Source organism: Limanda limanda, chromosome 1 (assembly GCF_963576545.1).
Source record: "Limanda limanda chromosome 1, fLimLim1.1, whole genome shotgun sequence".
In the NCBI taxonomy this organism is placed as follows: Eukaryota; Metazoa; Chordata; class Actinopteri; order Pleuronectiformes; family Pleuronectidae; genus Limanda; species Limanda limanda.
The window spans coordinates 40,399,967-40,415,867 of NC_083636.1; the positions used below are offsets into that span (position 1 = coordinate 40,399,967).

General features: G+C 41.5%; 1 protein-coding gene across 3 annotated transcripts in view; it reads right to left on the bottom strand.

Annotated features, from left to right (window-relative positions):
• Positions 1-15,901, bottom strand: part of ipo8 (importin 8) — a 78,334-nt gene that overhangs the window by 29,045 nt on the left and 33,388 nt on the right. For 2 of the 3 annotated variants that reach the window (XM_061078273.1, XM_061078256.1), the window contains 6 exons: positions 15,497-15,613; positions 15,288-15,377; positions 12,159-12,324; positions 2,286-2,446; positions 342-467; positions 190-265 (listed from right to left, as the gene is read on the bottom strand). In XM_061078273.1, coding sequence (XP_060934256.1) covers positions 190-265; positions 342-467; positions 2,286-2,446; positions 12,159-12,324; positions 15,288-15,377; positions 15,497-15,613 — 736 coding nt within the window. The remainder of the gene's footprint in view (positions 1-189; positions 266-341; positions 468-2,285; positions 2,447-12,158; positions 12,325-15,287; positions 15,378-15,496; positions 15,614-15,901) is intronic. The other variant, XM_061078264.1, reaches the window with a different exon arrangement.

Below are 15,901 nucleotides of genomic sequence, written 5' to 3' on the forward strand. Positions count from 1 at the left end.
ACCTTTAAGTTACATCGCAGGAACATACCAGTAATTCAATTCACCCACGTAAAATTTACTCTGTGAGGAAACAGGAATATTCCTTGTATTTGTGATGGAAGCAGCCTGACAGGATCATAGCAGCATTTCAGGGAGCAAATTAATTAATTAAGTAAATCTATGATAAAGTAATTAGCAGCTCTCACACACCTGCCATACCTATGATGGGTTTCTGCAAGACCAGGCCGATCACCTGCAAACAGATCCCTTCCAACTGCTGAGTGATCTGAAATTAAGTATCAAATATTACAAGACAAATAATGTAGCAGTTATTCTGCGTGTATATGAATGTGTGTTGAGACCTCTTTGTGGTCCTCCATGACAGTGAGTATGGTGTCGATGGTGCTAAGGAGGCCAAGGGCCATGACAGTCTTGTCTTCGTTCTCCTCATACTCCTCACTCTGAAGAACCCTGGTGAAGATATCTGCCTAAGAAAGAAAGAAAGAAAGAAAGAAAGAAAGAAAGAAAGAAAGAAAGAAAGAAAGACAGACAGACAGACAGACAGACACTTACTTTAGAACATTACATTAAATATTCTGTAATAACTGACTAACCTGAAGAAAAAATTACATATAGCTTCATATACAGGACTGTCTCAGAAAATTAGAATATTGTGATAAAGTTCTTTATTTTCTGTAATGCAATTAAAAAAACAAAAATGTCATGCATTCTGGATTCATTACAAATCAACTGAAATATTGCAAGCCTTTTATTCTTTTAATATTGCTGATTATGGCTTACAGCTTAAGAAAACTCAAATATCCTATCTCTAAATATTAGAATATCATGAAAAAGTATACTAGTAGGGTATTCAACTAATCACTTGAATCGTCTAATTAACTCGAAACACCTGCAAGGGTTTCCTGAGCCTTGAAAAACACTCAGCTTGGTTCAGTAAACTAAATCACAAGTATGGGGAAGACTGCTGATCTGACTGCTGTCCAGAGGACCATCATTGACACCCTCCATCAGGAGGGTAAGACACAAAAAGAAATTTCTCAAAGAGCAAGCTGTTCACAGAGTGCAGTTTCAAAGCACATCCACAAAAAGTCTGTTGGAAGGGGGAAATGTGGCAGGAAACGCTGCACAACCAAGAGAGATGACCGCAGCCTTAACCGCATTGTGAAGAAGGGTCGCTTCCAGAATTTGGGGGAGCTTCAAAGACAGTGGACTGAAGCTGGAGTCCAGGTATCAAAAGCCACTGTTCACAGACGTGTCCGGGAAATGGGCTACAATAGCCGTATTCCCATGGTCAAGCCACTTCTGAACTCAAGACAACGGAAGAAGCGTCTGACTTGGGCTATGGAAAAGAAGCACTGGGCAGTTGCAGAGTGGTCCAAAGTCCTCTTTTCAGACGAAAGCAAGTGTTGTATTTCATTTGGAAGTCAAGGCGCCAGAGTCTGGAGAAAGGCTGGAGAGGAGCAAAATCCAAGTTGCTTGAAATCCAGTGTGAAGTTCCCACAGTCAGTGATGGTTTGGGGAGCCATGTCAGCTGCTGGTGTTGGTCCACTGTGTTTCATCAAGTCCAGAGTAAATGCAGCTGTGTACCAAGAGATTTTAGAGCACTACATGCTTCCGTCTGCTGAAAAGCTCTATGGAGATGAGGATTTCATTTTCCAGCATGATCTGGCACCTGCCCACAGTGCCAAAACCACCAGTAACTGGTGTACTGACCATGGCATTACTGTCCTCGATTGGCCTGCCAATTCCCCTGACCTGAACCCCATAGAGAATTTGTGGGGTATTATGAAGAAGAAGCTGAAAGACACCAGACCCAACAATGCAAATGAGCTACAGGCCGCTGTTGAAGCATCCTGGGCATCCATGAACCCTAAGCAATGCCACAGGCTGATTGCCTCCATGCCCCGCCGCATTGATGCAGTAATCCGTGCAAAAGGATTCCCAACCAAGTACTGAGTGCATTAATGGACATTTTCAAATGTTTGATTTTGTTTTGCTGTTATAAATCTTTTTTTTACTTGGTCTGAGGAAATATTCTAATTTTTTGAGATAGGATTTTTGAGTTTTCTTAAGCTGTAAGCCATAATCAGCAATATTAAAAGAATAAAAGGCTTGCAATATTTCAGTTGATTTGTAATGAATCCAGAATGCATGACATTTTTGTTTTTTTAATTGCATTACAGAAAATAAAGAACTTTATCACAATATTCTAATTTTCTGAGACAGTCCTGTATAAGGCCCAGTCGGTCATGAAATCATTGGAAATGTTCATGTTGTGTTCCTACCAGGTTTTGTGTCATATCCACAGCAATGGCCGCAACCTCCTGGTTGTACTCACAGATCATCTTCTGAATGACATTAGTCAAGTCGTCATTCTCTGTCTCTTTCACCACATGCAGCATCGCCTGCATGACTGGCTGGATGTATGGCCTGATGTAGAGCTTGGCTATACAAACATGAAAACAGAGCAGGTGTGTAAGCAATTTACAGTATATTTCACAAACACACGCATCCACAGACATGTATATGCTCAAAAAACTAAGGGAACACTTAATCATCACAGTATAAAACCAATTCAGTAAAACTCCAGTAGTATAAATATGTCCATTTAGGAAGCATAAGTGATTGTGAATTAATTTCAAATGAAAGTGACAATAGGTGCAATGGAGAGGCAAAAGCAAGACAACCCCCCAAAAGTGAATAGTTTTGCATGTGGTGGCCACAGTCAATTGCCCTCTCTTTATGTTTTCTGACTGATTCTTCCTTAGTTTTTTATTTTGCTAGTGTCCTGGTCACTACTGGTAGCACATCCATAAGTTATGTGCCATACGTGCAGTCGCAAGGTTTGTTGTGTCTCCCAGCATAGTCTCAAGAGCATGGAGGAGATATCAGGAGACCGGCCGTTACACAATGATAGCTGGACATGGCAGTAGAAAGGCATCAACCCAGTAGTAGGACTAGTATCTGCTCCTCAGGTGTGAGGAGAAACAGGAGGAGCACTGCCAGAGGCCTACAATATAACCTTCAGCTGGCTACTTGTGTGCATGTTTCTGACAAAACTGTCCGAAACAGACTCTATGAGTGTGGCATGAGTGCCTGACATCCTCTAGTCTGACCTGTGCTCACAACCCAGCACTATGCAGCTTTCACCAGAATGGCATTCACCAGAGAACACAAGAATTGGACTGACTGCCACTGAGCACATGTGACAGACGTGAAAGAGTCTGGAGACGCCGTGGTGAACGCAATGCTGCCTGTAACATAATTTGGCAGTGGGTCAGTGATGGTCTGGGAAGTCATAGCCAATGATAATAATAATTATTATTATTATAAATAATATCATGAATGAAAAATGACCATCAAACAAAAAAAGAAAAAGTCAGTCAGTTCAGATCATTCAGTGATGGGTTTCTGGTCCAGATTACTGCTGGGTAGTAACTGAATGACAGCTGACAGTCAAGCGGAGTGACTGTGGAGAGAGCTGAGGCTAAGGTCGGCATCAAGGGGTCTTTTTAGGAGCCGTCTGAGGTTGAGCTTCACACATGTAACACCTGTAGACTCATGTACAGCTGAGGTTAAGGCAAATCTGAATTTAGGTAAGTATTTTTCCCAGTTCTTCTGGCGTCCTATTTACCGGCAAGCCAGTTAAGATAGCTAAAAACCTTCCTTCATGATAAAGCTTATAGTTAGATCCTTGCTATAAAGTGGGCCTGTTACAGTCGCTCCTGCTCATTTTGTTATACTTTTTATCTTTTTCCCTTGACATATTTGATTTGTCTTTTGTGAGTAACATATTTAAGCTCCGTCCTCTCTACACATTTATTTGTTTGCAGAGTGTTGGTCAGTTTTTTCACAGCGGAACTACTCGTTTGGTTCTGCCACTCGACCTTCGCTCAGCAACACCACACTGTTTTCTTCAGCGATCAGCTGATGGGGCTGAACCCAGCTGGCTTGGCAAATCGAAAAGTGGACACCCCCCACTGAACTTTGGAGAAAAACACACCGGGGTTGCGGAGGAAAAGGATTGGTGAAGAGGAGGAAAAGAGCCAGGTCTGCTAAACGACAAAGATTCGTGGAGAAGAGGAGATACACTCCTGATCAAAATCTTAAGACCAGTTAAAAAATTGCATGAATTTGCATTTTGCACTGTTGAATCTTAGGAAGGTTCTAAGTAGAGTTTCAAAATGCAAAAAGAAGAAATGGGAACAAGAGCCCAAAAGTTGTGAGCAGGCAATTTATTGAAAATAACAATTTAACTGAAGTAGGCTGTTCATCAGCTGATCAAAAGTTTAAGACCACAGCTTAAAAAAAAAAAAAAACCTCCTAAAAGAAGAAATTAAAGTGTCAAAAACTGACTCAGTAATGAGTAGCTTCACCATTATTGTTGATCACTTCAAAAATTAGTTTTGGCATGCTTGATGCAAGTGTTTCCAAAAGGCTAGTGCGAATGTTGCGCAAAGTGGTGAAGATGGCTTCACGAAGGGCATCCACTGTCTGGAACTGAAGTCCATTTTTGTAAACTTCCCTTGCCATCCATCCTCAAATGTGTTCAATTGGATCAAGATCAGGGGAACACGCAGGATGGTCAAAAAGAGTGATGTTATTCTCCTGGAAAAAAGTCTTGGTCAGACGGGCATTGTGAATTGGAGCGTTGTCCTGCTGAAAAACCCAGTCGTTACCACACAGACGAGGGCCCTCAGTCATGAGGGATGCCCGCTGCAACACCTCCACATAGCCAGCTGCTGTTTGACGCCCCTGCACAACCTGGAGCTCCATTGTTCCATTGAAGAAAAAAGCACCCCAGATCATGATGGCGCCCCCTCCACTGTGCGGCGTAGAAAACATCTCAGGTGGCATCTCCTTGTCATGCCAGTAACGTTGGAAGCCATCAGGACTATCAAGGTTACATTTTTTCTCGTCAGAGAATAAAACTTTCTTCCACCTTTGAATGTCCCATGTTTGGTGCTCCCTTGCAAAGTCTAAACGGGCAATTTTGTGGCGTTGAAGGAGACGTGGCCATTGAAGACGTTTCTTGTTTTTGAAGCCCTTCCTTCGCAGATGCCATCGGATGGTTATTGGGCTGCAGTCAGCACCAGTAATGGCCTTAATTTGGGATGAGGATCGTCCCGTGTCTTGACGGACAGCCATTTGGATCCTGCGGCTCAGCGCCGGTTAGATTTTTTTGGGTCTACCACTTGATTTTTTTGTTCCATAACCCTGAGGATCTTTTAAGAAATGCAAAATGACTGTCTTACTGCATCCAACCTCAGCAGCGATGGCACGTTGTGAGAGGCCTTGTTTATGCAGTTCAACAATCCTACCACGTTCAAAGACGGTGAGCTTTTTTGCCTTTGCCATCAAGAGATCTTCACAGTGTGATTACTTGACAGGAAATGACATGGAATCCAAATTTTTGCACAGATTTAGGCTTTTAAAGGCTGTGGTCTTAAACTTTTGATCAGCTGATGAACAGCCTATTTGAGTTAAATTGTTGTTTTCAATAAATTGCCTGCTCACAACTTTTGGTCTCTTGTTCCCATTTCTTCTTTTTGCATTTTGAAGCTCTACTTAGAACCTTCCAAAGATCCAACAGTGCAAAATGCAAATTCATGCAATTTTTTAACTGGTCTTAAGATTTTGATCAAGAGTGTATAAGCCGTATCTCCCCTCTCTCATCATGGGTAACGTGAGATCACTGGGGAACAAGATGGACAAGCTGAAAGCAATAGAATCATGGATAAAACACTCACAAAATTCACCCAGTATGTCACCTGCAAAACTAGAGGGGAAAGGACCCTTGACCTGCTGTATGCTAACATTAAGGATGCATATACAGCTGTTCCCCCTTCCCCCCTCTGGGGAAATCAAATCACAACTTAAGGCCGGCGCATGGTTCTGCGTTTTCAGAGACACGCAGGGACACGCACGCGCAAGAGCCCCTTACGTGCCCCTTGCATGCTTTCAAACCCCTTCTTGCGTGCTTGCGTGCGTCGCCCATTTTTTGTGACTATACGACAAAGCTACGCAAGCCTCACGTAGCCTGCAAGGCTGTGATTGGTCTACTAATTACATTCTTTCCGGAGTCTCACATTTCCAGTTTCATGCCCCATAATACCAGCAGAAACCAGTTAAGATTTTGAAGAACGAATATGGACCAAATAGAAGAGCGTTTGGCAGAAGAGATTCGAAATATGACCACTTGTTAGGATTGCCCTCTCTGCCATCGTTCACTTTGTGTGTGGAGAACAAGACTGGGAGGAGGTAAGGCAGTCGACGACGACTGCCAAACACAAAGAAGGCATCTCTAAGGTCGGCTTCGACAAAAAACGTTACTCCACATAGTGTTCTGGCGGTGAATTGCTTTGCAACACGCGCAACCCTTGGAGAACCATAAATTAAAACGAGTCCATCAACACAACTGCATTAAAAGCCGCAGCCGCAGTTGCAGAACCATGCACCGACCTTTAGTGCATCTCATCCCCTGCTATGTGCCTCTGGTGAAAGACAGCCTGTGATCACAAAGACAGTTAGGAGATGGTCAAAGGAGGCCTATGAGACACTGCTGGTCTGTTTTGAGGGGACTGACTCCGATGCACTCAGTGAGCCGCACGGACAGGACATTGATGTGCTTACAAAGTTTGCACTACATTTGCACTACTGCACAAATTGAACATTCATTTGTAAAGATATATATTTACATGTATATAATTTATTTTCTATTTTAAATTTTAGATATTCTATTTCAGTATTCTATTTTATTCTTTTTTATTCTATTTTATACTATTTCTATTTTTATTTTATTTTTTTGGGTTGAAATTACTGAGCATTGCTTAAAGAGAGTGTGTGACCCAAGCATTTCATTGACAGTGACTACTTCATGTTATCTCTGTTCATTTGACAATAAAAAATCTTGAATCTCTTGAAAGTGCATAGTGGATTATATAAACGTCTGTGTGGACTGCACTGTCCCAACAAGGACTGTCTGTTGTTACCCAAATAACAAGCCGTGGGTAACAAAAGACATCGAAGCCATCCTTAATGAGACAAAGAGCGCTTTCAGAGGTGACAATAACGAGGAGCTGTGGACTATTCAGAGGGACCTAAAAATCAAGGAGGTAAAGGACAGCTACATGAGGAAGCTGGAGGGAAAATCCCAGCAGAAGAATGGAATGAAGACCTTCACCGGCTTCAGACCAGCTAGCGGCAGAGGAGCTGAGGGCAGCTTGGACATTGCGAATGAATTTAATTCACTTAAACCAGTAACAGTTCTCAGAATTATAAAACTACAAGCCCGAAAAGAAGAGTCCAACTACTGCAGGATAAACAATGTTCTGTGCATCCAAGATGACACAAGGTAATGTTACTGATTGAAATTGTACAACAAGGGTAATTTCACTCCATCCCTGAGGTTGTCTTCCTTCTCCATCTGCCACGTACAAGGGTCCCCCTGTCCAAGGCTTTAGCACATCCTGTTGTCCCTTTACACCTGCCCATACCTTTCTTTGGACCAATGGTCAGTGGCACCAACAACTGACAAGTAGTTGAATGCTAAAAAGGGAATGATCAGTTTACAGAGGTGTTGACTTGACACAGTGCTGGAACCAAGAGTAGCAAGACCTTCTAGGATAGGGGAGGTTTTGGCAGCTTTTGATGTAAAGGTTCCCAATAGCTCCATTAGCTCTCCACTGTGGACAGGAAGATGGTGCATTACTCCCCTTGTATTAACAACAGTACACCTGATGGTCGCCGTTATGGCCGACTTGGCTTTTTTTTCTCTTCCTTTTGCTGTCAGGAGCCAGAGCAGCAGACTCAGAGGCTGTTTGGATGCTTTCTTTAAATTTAAATAAATCCAGTCATGTCATTCTCCAGTTGCTGACCAAGGTAGACAAGTCCATCAACCAAGATAACTCTGCTTATTCTTAGCAGACTGACCAGTTAGGGATTGATGTTTTTCAAAATTAGTTTAATGAGTTCCTCCTCCATTAAATTATTTGCTGTATCCCTCTCCCTGAACTCTATTTCCCACCATCTCTGGAAGCAGTGGTGGGAAGTAACAAAGTAGAAATACCTCGTTAAAGTACTTAAGTAGATTTATCACATATCTGTACCTTACTTGAGTATTTATTTTCCTGACGACTTTTGCTCGTTACATTTGAACACAACTTTCTGTACTTTCTACTTCTTACATTCTCAAAACTGGCTTGTTACTTGAGCAGCGGAGGTTGATGCAACGCAGGCCTTTACGCACGGCGCACCTCTCTCTCGCTCACTCGCGTGCCGCTGCCTTGGGGGATGCGCAGGTCTGGCGGCGTATTTGCAGTCGGGGAGGCAGCGCGAGAAATTAAGCGTCCGGAGGTTGGTCGGGCTGCCTTGGTCGATCGGGGTCGAGCAGACTGTACAGAGGAATATAACCTGAGGTGGTTGGTATCGAGTGGCTGTTCCCCTTGTAACACGTCTAAGTGGGTTTAAACACTTGCATTTCCAAAGGAGGTGGTAACTCTACCTGCAGGGATTTTCTCTGACAGTGTTTTGATTCCACTTTTTGCAGTTTAATAGCTCATCCTGTAGGTGGGCTATGTACTAGAGATTGGGGAGGGGACAGAGTTAAGATCCTTTAGCATATAAGTATGATGGTGATTTAGCCTCCAGCCAAGGGAGGCAGTGAACTGTGTTTGAAGATATCCAAGCCTCTTTCTTGTCTTTGAACACTTCCTTCTGTTCAAGGAATAAGTCATTTAGTGCTTTGGTATATTATGTGATTTCTTTTGTTATTATTTCCATTTTTTCCTGTTTAGTTCATGTCCGTGCTGTTAGTCTTCCATAATATTTTGAATCTCCTAATGAATCCCAGATCCAGAATTTGCGTGACAGCAGTGCAATGCTGCGTTGAAATTAAAGGTTTCCTGAAGACAATAGAGAGCTTCTCCCAGGGTCCTTCATCTTTTCACGCTATTATTGGTGACTGTGTGCCTTAAATCCCATGTGGTCACTAGTCTAACCTGGCACCCTTTTCTTGCATAAGTGTGAATTTTACCATCATCTTCACTGGAAATAACTCCTTTAACTTTGCAAACAACTGCTAGGTCATTTTGGTTATAGTTATTTAATTATTAATCAGACTTCCAAATTGAAAGTTAGTAATGTTTTAGAGTCAGTGAACAGGCAATATTTTCCCTAGAAGGGTGGGGTCCTGAGGTAACTTTAATATTAATTAAAGTTATTATTAGGTCCAGAGCAGCACATTCTGAAATTAAAGGAATTATTTTTTGAACTTCCCAATGAATTGCATATTTGCCAGCCTTAATATGCGTAACTTTTGCTGAAATTATGCACGAAATTCAGACGTGTGCGGGAATGTATGTGTGAAATGGTTTTCGCCCATTGGAGTGCCCAATTGAGTCGACAGAACTCCCTCAAGTACAGCCACTGCGGCATGAAAATTACTGGCCATATATCTTGTCCTGATGTACACAAAGTCCGGAGGACCCATATTCCAAACGCAACATGAAGTTAACTATTTTAGATTAAGTGGTCTTTTATGGTGATTGACACACATCGTACTCTTACAAACTCATCGTAGAGGATTAATCAGATCAAATTTGGTCAGTGCAATTTAAACACCTTGTTAAAGAAAATATATCCTCTTTGTGAGTTTTTGTCAGAAATATCACATTTTTACTTCCAATAAGAGTCTTGCATATGGGTGTGGACAAATGGCAGGAAAGTGCCCCCTACAAAAATTCAGCGATTCATCTCCTGTGGTAAGTTTCACCAACATGTATGAAAATGTATAGGTATATGTAATTGTTCCAATCTTACAGAAAAGTCTCCGGACCCATACCCTAAATCCAACAGAGAGTCAGCCATTTTAAAAGTAATGTAAAATTTGTGCTCACTTTTAGCCAGTTCTATGCATTGTACTTTAACAAACTCAACTTCACGGCATCAAGCTATGTGGAGGAGAAGAGAGATTTTATGGGACAGCAGTGATGTCACTCATAATGAAAATACACTGATACTCTGCTGTTGCTGTGGATAACACAATGTGTGGGAGTGTGATTGAAAGAACGGAGCCTGAAATAAAATAAAAAATCCAATTCAGAGGTGGAGGCAAAAGAACACAGGATTATTACATTCAGAGACAACTGTGATGTCCTCTCTACAGAATTTTACAGAATTAGTATTGTTTGCTCGTGTTTGTACTGGGATGGTTCGGATCTGGGTGATACTGGACTTAGTTCAGCTCAGAGATCCCAGATCAATAGAATCTATATCAGCTGATAAGACATCTATTGACAATACACCATTGTTCACACACACACACAAGGAGGTGAATCAGACCTCGGCCAAACTCTAAGTTTCGTGCACCTCACACATACACATTACGTCATGTAGTACTTCTTCTGCTTCTCAACTTCAGATATTTCATGGTCCGTATCAAACAGGGACACACAGCAGATTAGACATGGGGGAGGCTTTCTCTCACAGTTTTCCATGAATCACTTCATTATATTAAATTCTGAGATGACCTCTCTCCTGTGAAATTATCAGTCTTGGAATGCTTTGAGGCCGGGACACTATGACCTCTGGTTTCACTTCACACATGTAATGAGCACACACTCAGGCAATATGCTTATGACCTCTGGTGGCCACAACAGTGGCATGCAGATCATCATCATCAACACGCAACGCCAGGAGGACGAGCCAACGAGCCAGGAAGGCAGGACTGCCTTGTGCTCCGACCAATCCCAATCCAAGAAGAACCTCTGTCATGCCCAGTATCGATATATAAGCTTTGTGCAAACTCTGTCTCAGCGCCATTTTTCCTGTGCAGCTGACTGTGTAGGATCAGTGGACCATGCATGATCATTTGCTAGACACAGCAGTTTCCTGACCTGTGACCTCTGAATAAACCTGTTTAATTTTAACTTGAGAACGACGCCTCCTGCCTTTGATTTCCACCCGCAACACATCGCTAATCCCTAGTTTCCTCCTCATTCTTCCAGCCAGGTGCACACATGACGCGAAATCACGCACCAGTGTCACAGCAGTATTTATTTATTTAGCGCATATGGACCCAATCCATCACATCAGTGGATCCTCACCTCCACTCTGGGATACTATTTGGAAAGTTTCTTAATTTCTTGTAAGTTATCTCCATTAAGCTCTGTGCGCCAGTGGCACAGTCGCGTTCACTGCAATGATTTAATACACGCACAGTGTTAGAAGATATCAGTAAAAGGTTTTAATTTAGAACCTTTTAATGACTCAACTCTGCAACTCCACTGTTAAATGGAATCTGAATGTAATTTACTGAAAGTTGTTTTATTATATATTTTTCAATTAAAAGGTTTGTGTGGAACAGACATGTCGCGCAAGCACAACTAAGCTGTTGGTTTAAGTGTAAATGAGGAAGTGGATCAATCCGCTTCAGTTCACCACCTCACGTCTGCGTCGCCACTTTCCCGTCTCCAAAATTTTAGTACACATGGGTCGGAATTTACGAGGAAATAGGTAATTTTTCTGTGAAATTTGTTTTTATAAATTCAAATGTTTGCGAGAGAAGTGGCGTACACACGTTTCACACCCCGTTTTGTGCATACGCAACGGTTATAAATGAGACCCAAGATCCAGTCAATAAGCCCTTAAGAGAGTGATGAAGACATCAAGTGATGTGTTGTAAACATGTTGTGCGTTTTTTGTTGACCTTTGTTGCTGTGGCAACATGGCAAAGGTTCAGCCAAAGACTTTACAAAAACTGACACATATGTAAGCATGACACATTCACTCAATTTCATTGTCTGATCCATAAATTAAAGTCTGCTAAAAATCGTCCTTTCGGATTAGTTACATTTTGCTGGGAAAATTATCATGATTCCTTTTTTCCATTGAACAAGTCAGGCTCCCCTGACTACAAAATTGTGCATGAATAGAATAAATTAGACCTCAGTCTATGAGATTATATTCTGTCAGTCAATTAATTCATATATCATTACCTGAAGCAGAAGAGATAGAATCCCTGGGGGCCCAGATTTTTTAATATGTTTGCAATTTATGATCTTACTTGCACTTTGTGGTACTCCAAATTGTTTCACCACTTATTTAATATTAATATAAATGTCAAAACACAGACAAAATGTCAATACTTGTCCACAGACCTTGCTCCTGGTTGCTGACCAATGTCTGCAGAGCAATGGCAGCCTCCACCTTGACCGGCATCTCTTTGTCGTTGATCAGATCCTGTTTTACTAACTCAACAGCATTCCTCAGAACCAGCTCATCCTGGAAACATAGTGGGCTGAAAGAGTGGAGCACCCAGCATGACTGCCAAAACAAAGCAGAGAACATCACATTAGTACAGCATCTGGACACTTCTTAGTCAATGTTAGAAATCTAGATCTCTAGATCTCTAGATCTCTGAAACCACCACCAGTGTCCACTGCTGCGGGAGCAGGTGTGGATGCAAGCACAAGGTGGTAAAGTGAATGAAACACTAACTCACATTGACTGAATGGAGCACCCAACAGGACTGAAAGCAAGGGAACCAAAGGTTAAAGCATTAAAATACAGTCTATTCATTAAAATTGTATTTAGTGACCCATACAACATATGAAATAAAACAAATGTGTGTGTTGATTAGGGATGTCACGAGAACCGATACCTACGATACCTTTCGATACTAACATAACAAAACGATGCCGATGCTCAAGTTTTTGAAGTACCGTAGGCACCGTCAGCTTCGATGCCAGCAGCTGTTAGCAACTTAGCATTAGCATCGGTGCTGCGCCAGTCGACGTTTACATTCTGAAAACCAAGACGGCAACTGCGGCTGCAGCGTTCGCCCCACCTCGACTTGTTTATTAAAAAGACACAAAGAGTCGTGTATGGAAGTATTTTGCGTTTGACGCCGGGTTTACACCGGACACGGAAGCAACGCCGCCGCTCCGCGCTAATCCTTAGCGCGCCGGCACATGGTTGTTTACACCGGAAGCTGAAGCGGTGCATGGGAGTGGATGGGAGCCAGCTGTTATTTAAGGCTTGGTGCTGCGCTTACGAGTCGCTTTGGCGTCGCTTCAGCGTCCGGTGTAAACCCGGCGTGAGGCAGATGTATCATTTAATGCATAACGTGTCTCACAACAAAACGTCACTCACATGCGACCGCAACTACCGTATAACCCTCAGTATATGCGCAGCGCAAGCACATTGAATTACCGTATATGACATTAACAACATCCAAATAATGCACTTTTTTTTTACCGTGGTATCGAAATTGGCATCGAGAATCGTGTTATTTTACTGGTATTGGCACCGACTACTGAATTTTTGGTATCGTGACACCCCTAGTGTTGATGTTTTTCACAATGCAGGCTTCAACAACATTTTCAGTGTGTGCCCAAACTGCCTTAAAATATTGAGGTGCCGTTGAAGTCTATTAGATAGGGCACATATCAGAAAGTTCCATTTCTCAATGCCTGGTCAGGGGACATATAATGCATGTCAAACCAATTCTCTCCCATGTTTTTTGACAAAATGTTAAACAATCATCTTAAAACAAAAATAGTGTTAAAATATTAAATATCTGCATGTGAGTGGGGTTTCCAAGAAATATCAGTTGAAGATCCTTCAGTCGACAGAGATTATTTCAGTTAGCATTTAAGTGTTTAGCTCTTTCAAGCTGGAGCAGGGAAGGCTCACACTTTAGCTACTTTTGTCATTCGCACACAGAATTACCAGGGGCCTCATTTATAAAACAGTGCGTAGGATTCATACTAAAGGTGTACGTACGCACAAAAGCCGGAAATTGCGTACGCCAAAGAAAATTCAGATTTATAAAAATGTGTGCAAGCACACCTGAATGCAATGTTCGCTTCATAAATCACAGTTCACCTGGAAACGGGTCCTGAGTGATGGCATCAAGCGATGAGAAGAGGAAGCGAAAACTTTCTGACACTGACATCGAGGTGTTTGTTAGTGAGGCAGTGATGTCCCAAAAAAAGAAAATACACTGATATCTGCCGCTGTTGTGGATAATACAATGTGTGAGAGTGAAGACGATAGAAAGAACGGAGCCTCAAGTAAAAAAAAGATCACAGATCAATAGAATCTATATCAGCTGATCAGACATTGCTGAACCCTCTATTCTTCCTAATCCTTCCATTAGCTTGCACTCATCACGAGAACCCCGCAACACTGTCACGGCAGTATTTATCTATTTAGAGCATCGGACCAATTCCCTCACATCAATGGATCCTCACCTCCTCTCTGGGATATTATTTGTAAAGTTCCTTCATTTCTTGTAAGTGATGTCCTGTGCCCTCTGTGCGCCTGATTGCACAGTCATGTTCACTGCATTGATTTGATGATACACGCAGTGTTAGAAGATATTATTAAAGCCTATTAATGACTCAGCTCCGTAACTCGGCTCTTAAATGGAATCTAAACGTTATTTGCTCTAAGTTGTTTTATATATTTTTGAATTAAAAGGTTTTTGTTGAACAGATATGTCGCACGAGCATAACTAAACTGTTGTTTTCAGGGACGCAAAAAGTGTGTGTGTACACAAAGTTCGCACAAAAAGGGTGCGCAAAAACATTTAGATTTATAATACCGTGTGCACCTGACCTGGAACGGAATACCATTGTTCAAAGTGTTTCCTCTAACTGACGATAGCTGTATGACGAGAATACCATAAATATCTGAAGTTGTGAACTCATCTTTGTCAGACTTCTGAACCAGTGGTGCAGAGTTGAGCACTAGGTCCTATTCAGCTGAATATAGACTGATATATACTTGGTTATATTCTTAGATAAATTCTTTGTTAAATTTTCTGTTATATTCTCTGTTGTATTACCTACTTGAATAAATTCAAAAACAGCAGTTTGATCAGAAAATTCTTATACATATTATTTAAAGTTATTGAACCAAGTTCAAAAGTCAAATGTCAACAATAGAAACCATCACAACTGTGAAATAAACATCATATTCCATATAGTCCCTTTTGATGACTGCGGGCAGTACAGAGGTCAGATAGAAAGTACTTTACAATAAAAGGGAGATGAAATGTGTACATACGCTCAACATTATGTTTATCAGCTGAGAATTTTTTGTCGCATGTCCTACATGAGAAAATAATTATTCTGATCTAAAAAAATCAGCCAGTTCTTGGGACGTATGCACACTAACTGGGTTTAAGGTTTTTTCAAGAGCAAGGGATCTCTGAGTTAATGGAAAACTAAAAAAAGACTAAAAATAATTAACCATTAAGGAGCTATGGTGGATTCACTTACTCTGGCTCGCAGGTAACCCATGGGAGAATTGAGCAAAGGAAAAACATAGTTTTGTAGTATCAGCTCCATCTTCTCCCTGTACATTCGCTTCTGTAGAATCACACACAGCAAAGCACAGTGGTGATTTAAACACACAGAATCTGATCTTTTTTAAATTTTTATAGGAAAATTAAATTAAAGAGGCACAGAGGTTTATCAGATGTGTGTACCCTCAGTATAAGCTCAGCCAGAGCACCGATGCAGTGCAGTGCTCCATCCTTACTGCGGGGGTTTGCAGAGGGGTCCATCAGTATCTGGTGGCAGAACTCCATCATCTGAGGAAGAACCTTCCAAGAAAAAATTATGAAGTTTTCACATTGAAAAGGCTAATGCATAAAGAATGAGTTTGTTACAGACTTATATGAGGGTGTCTGTGGCCGAGAGATCACTTGAATAACTTCACAATTTATATACATATTGCAGGGGTAAAAACATAAAGAAAGTTTCATTGTCATATTGGAGGAATGCCCGTTTAAAGTCCAACATTATAAATATAACTGACAGCTGCAATATTTTGTTTGCCACAGCGGAACAAGCTGAAAACAAAAATTGACAGATTATCACCTTATAACCAA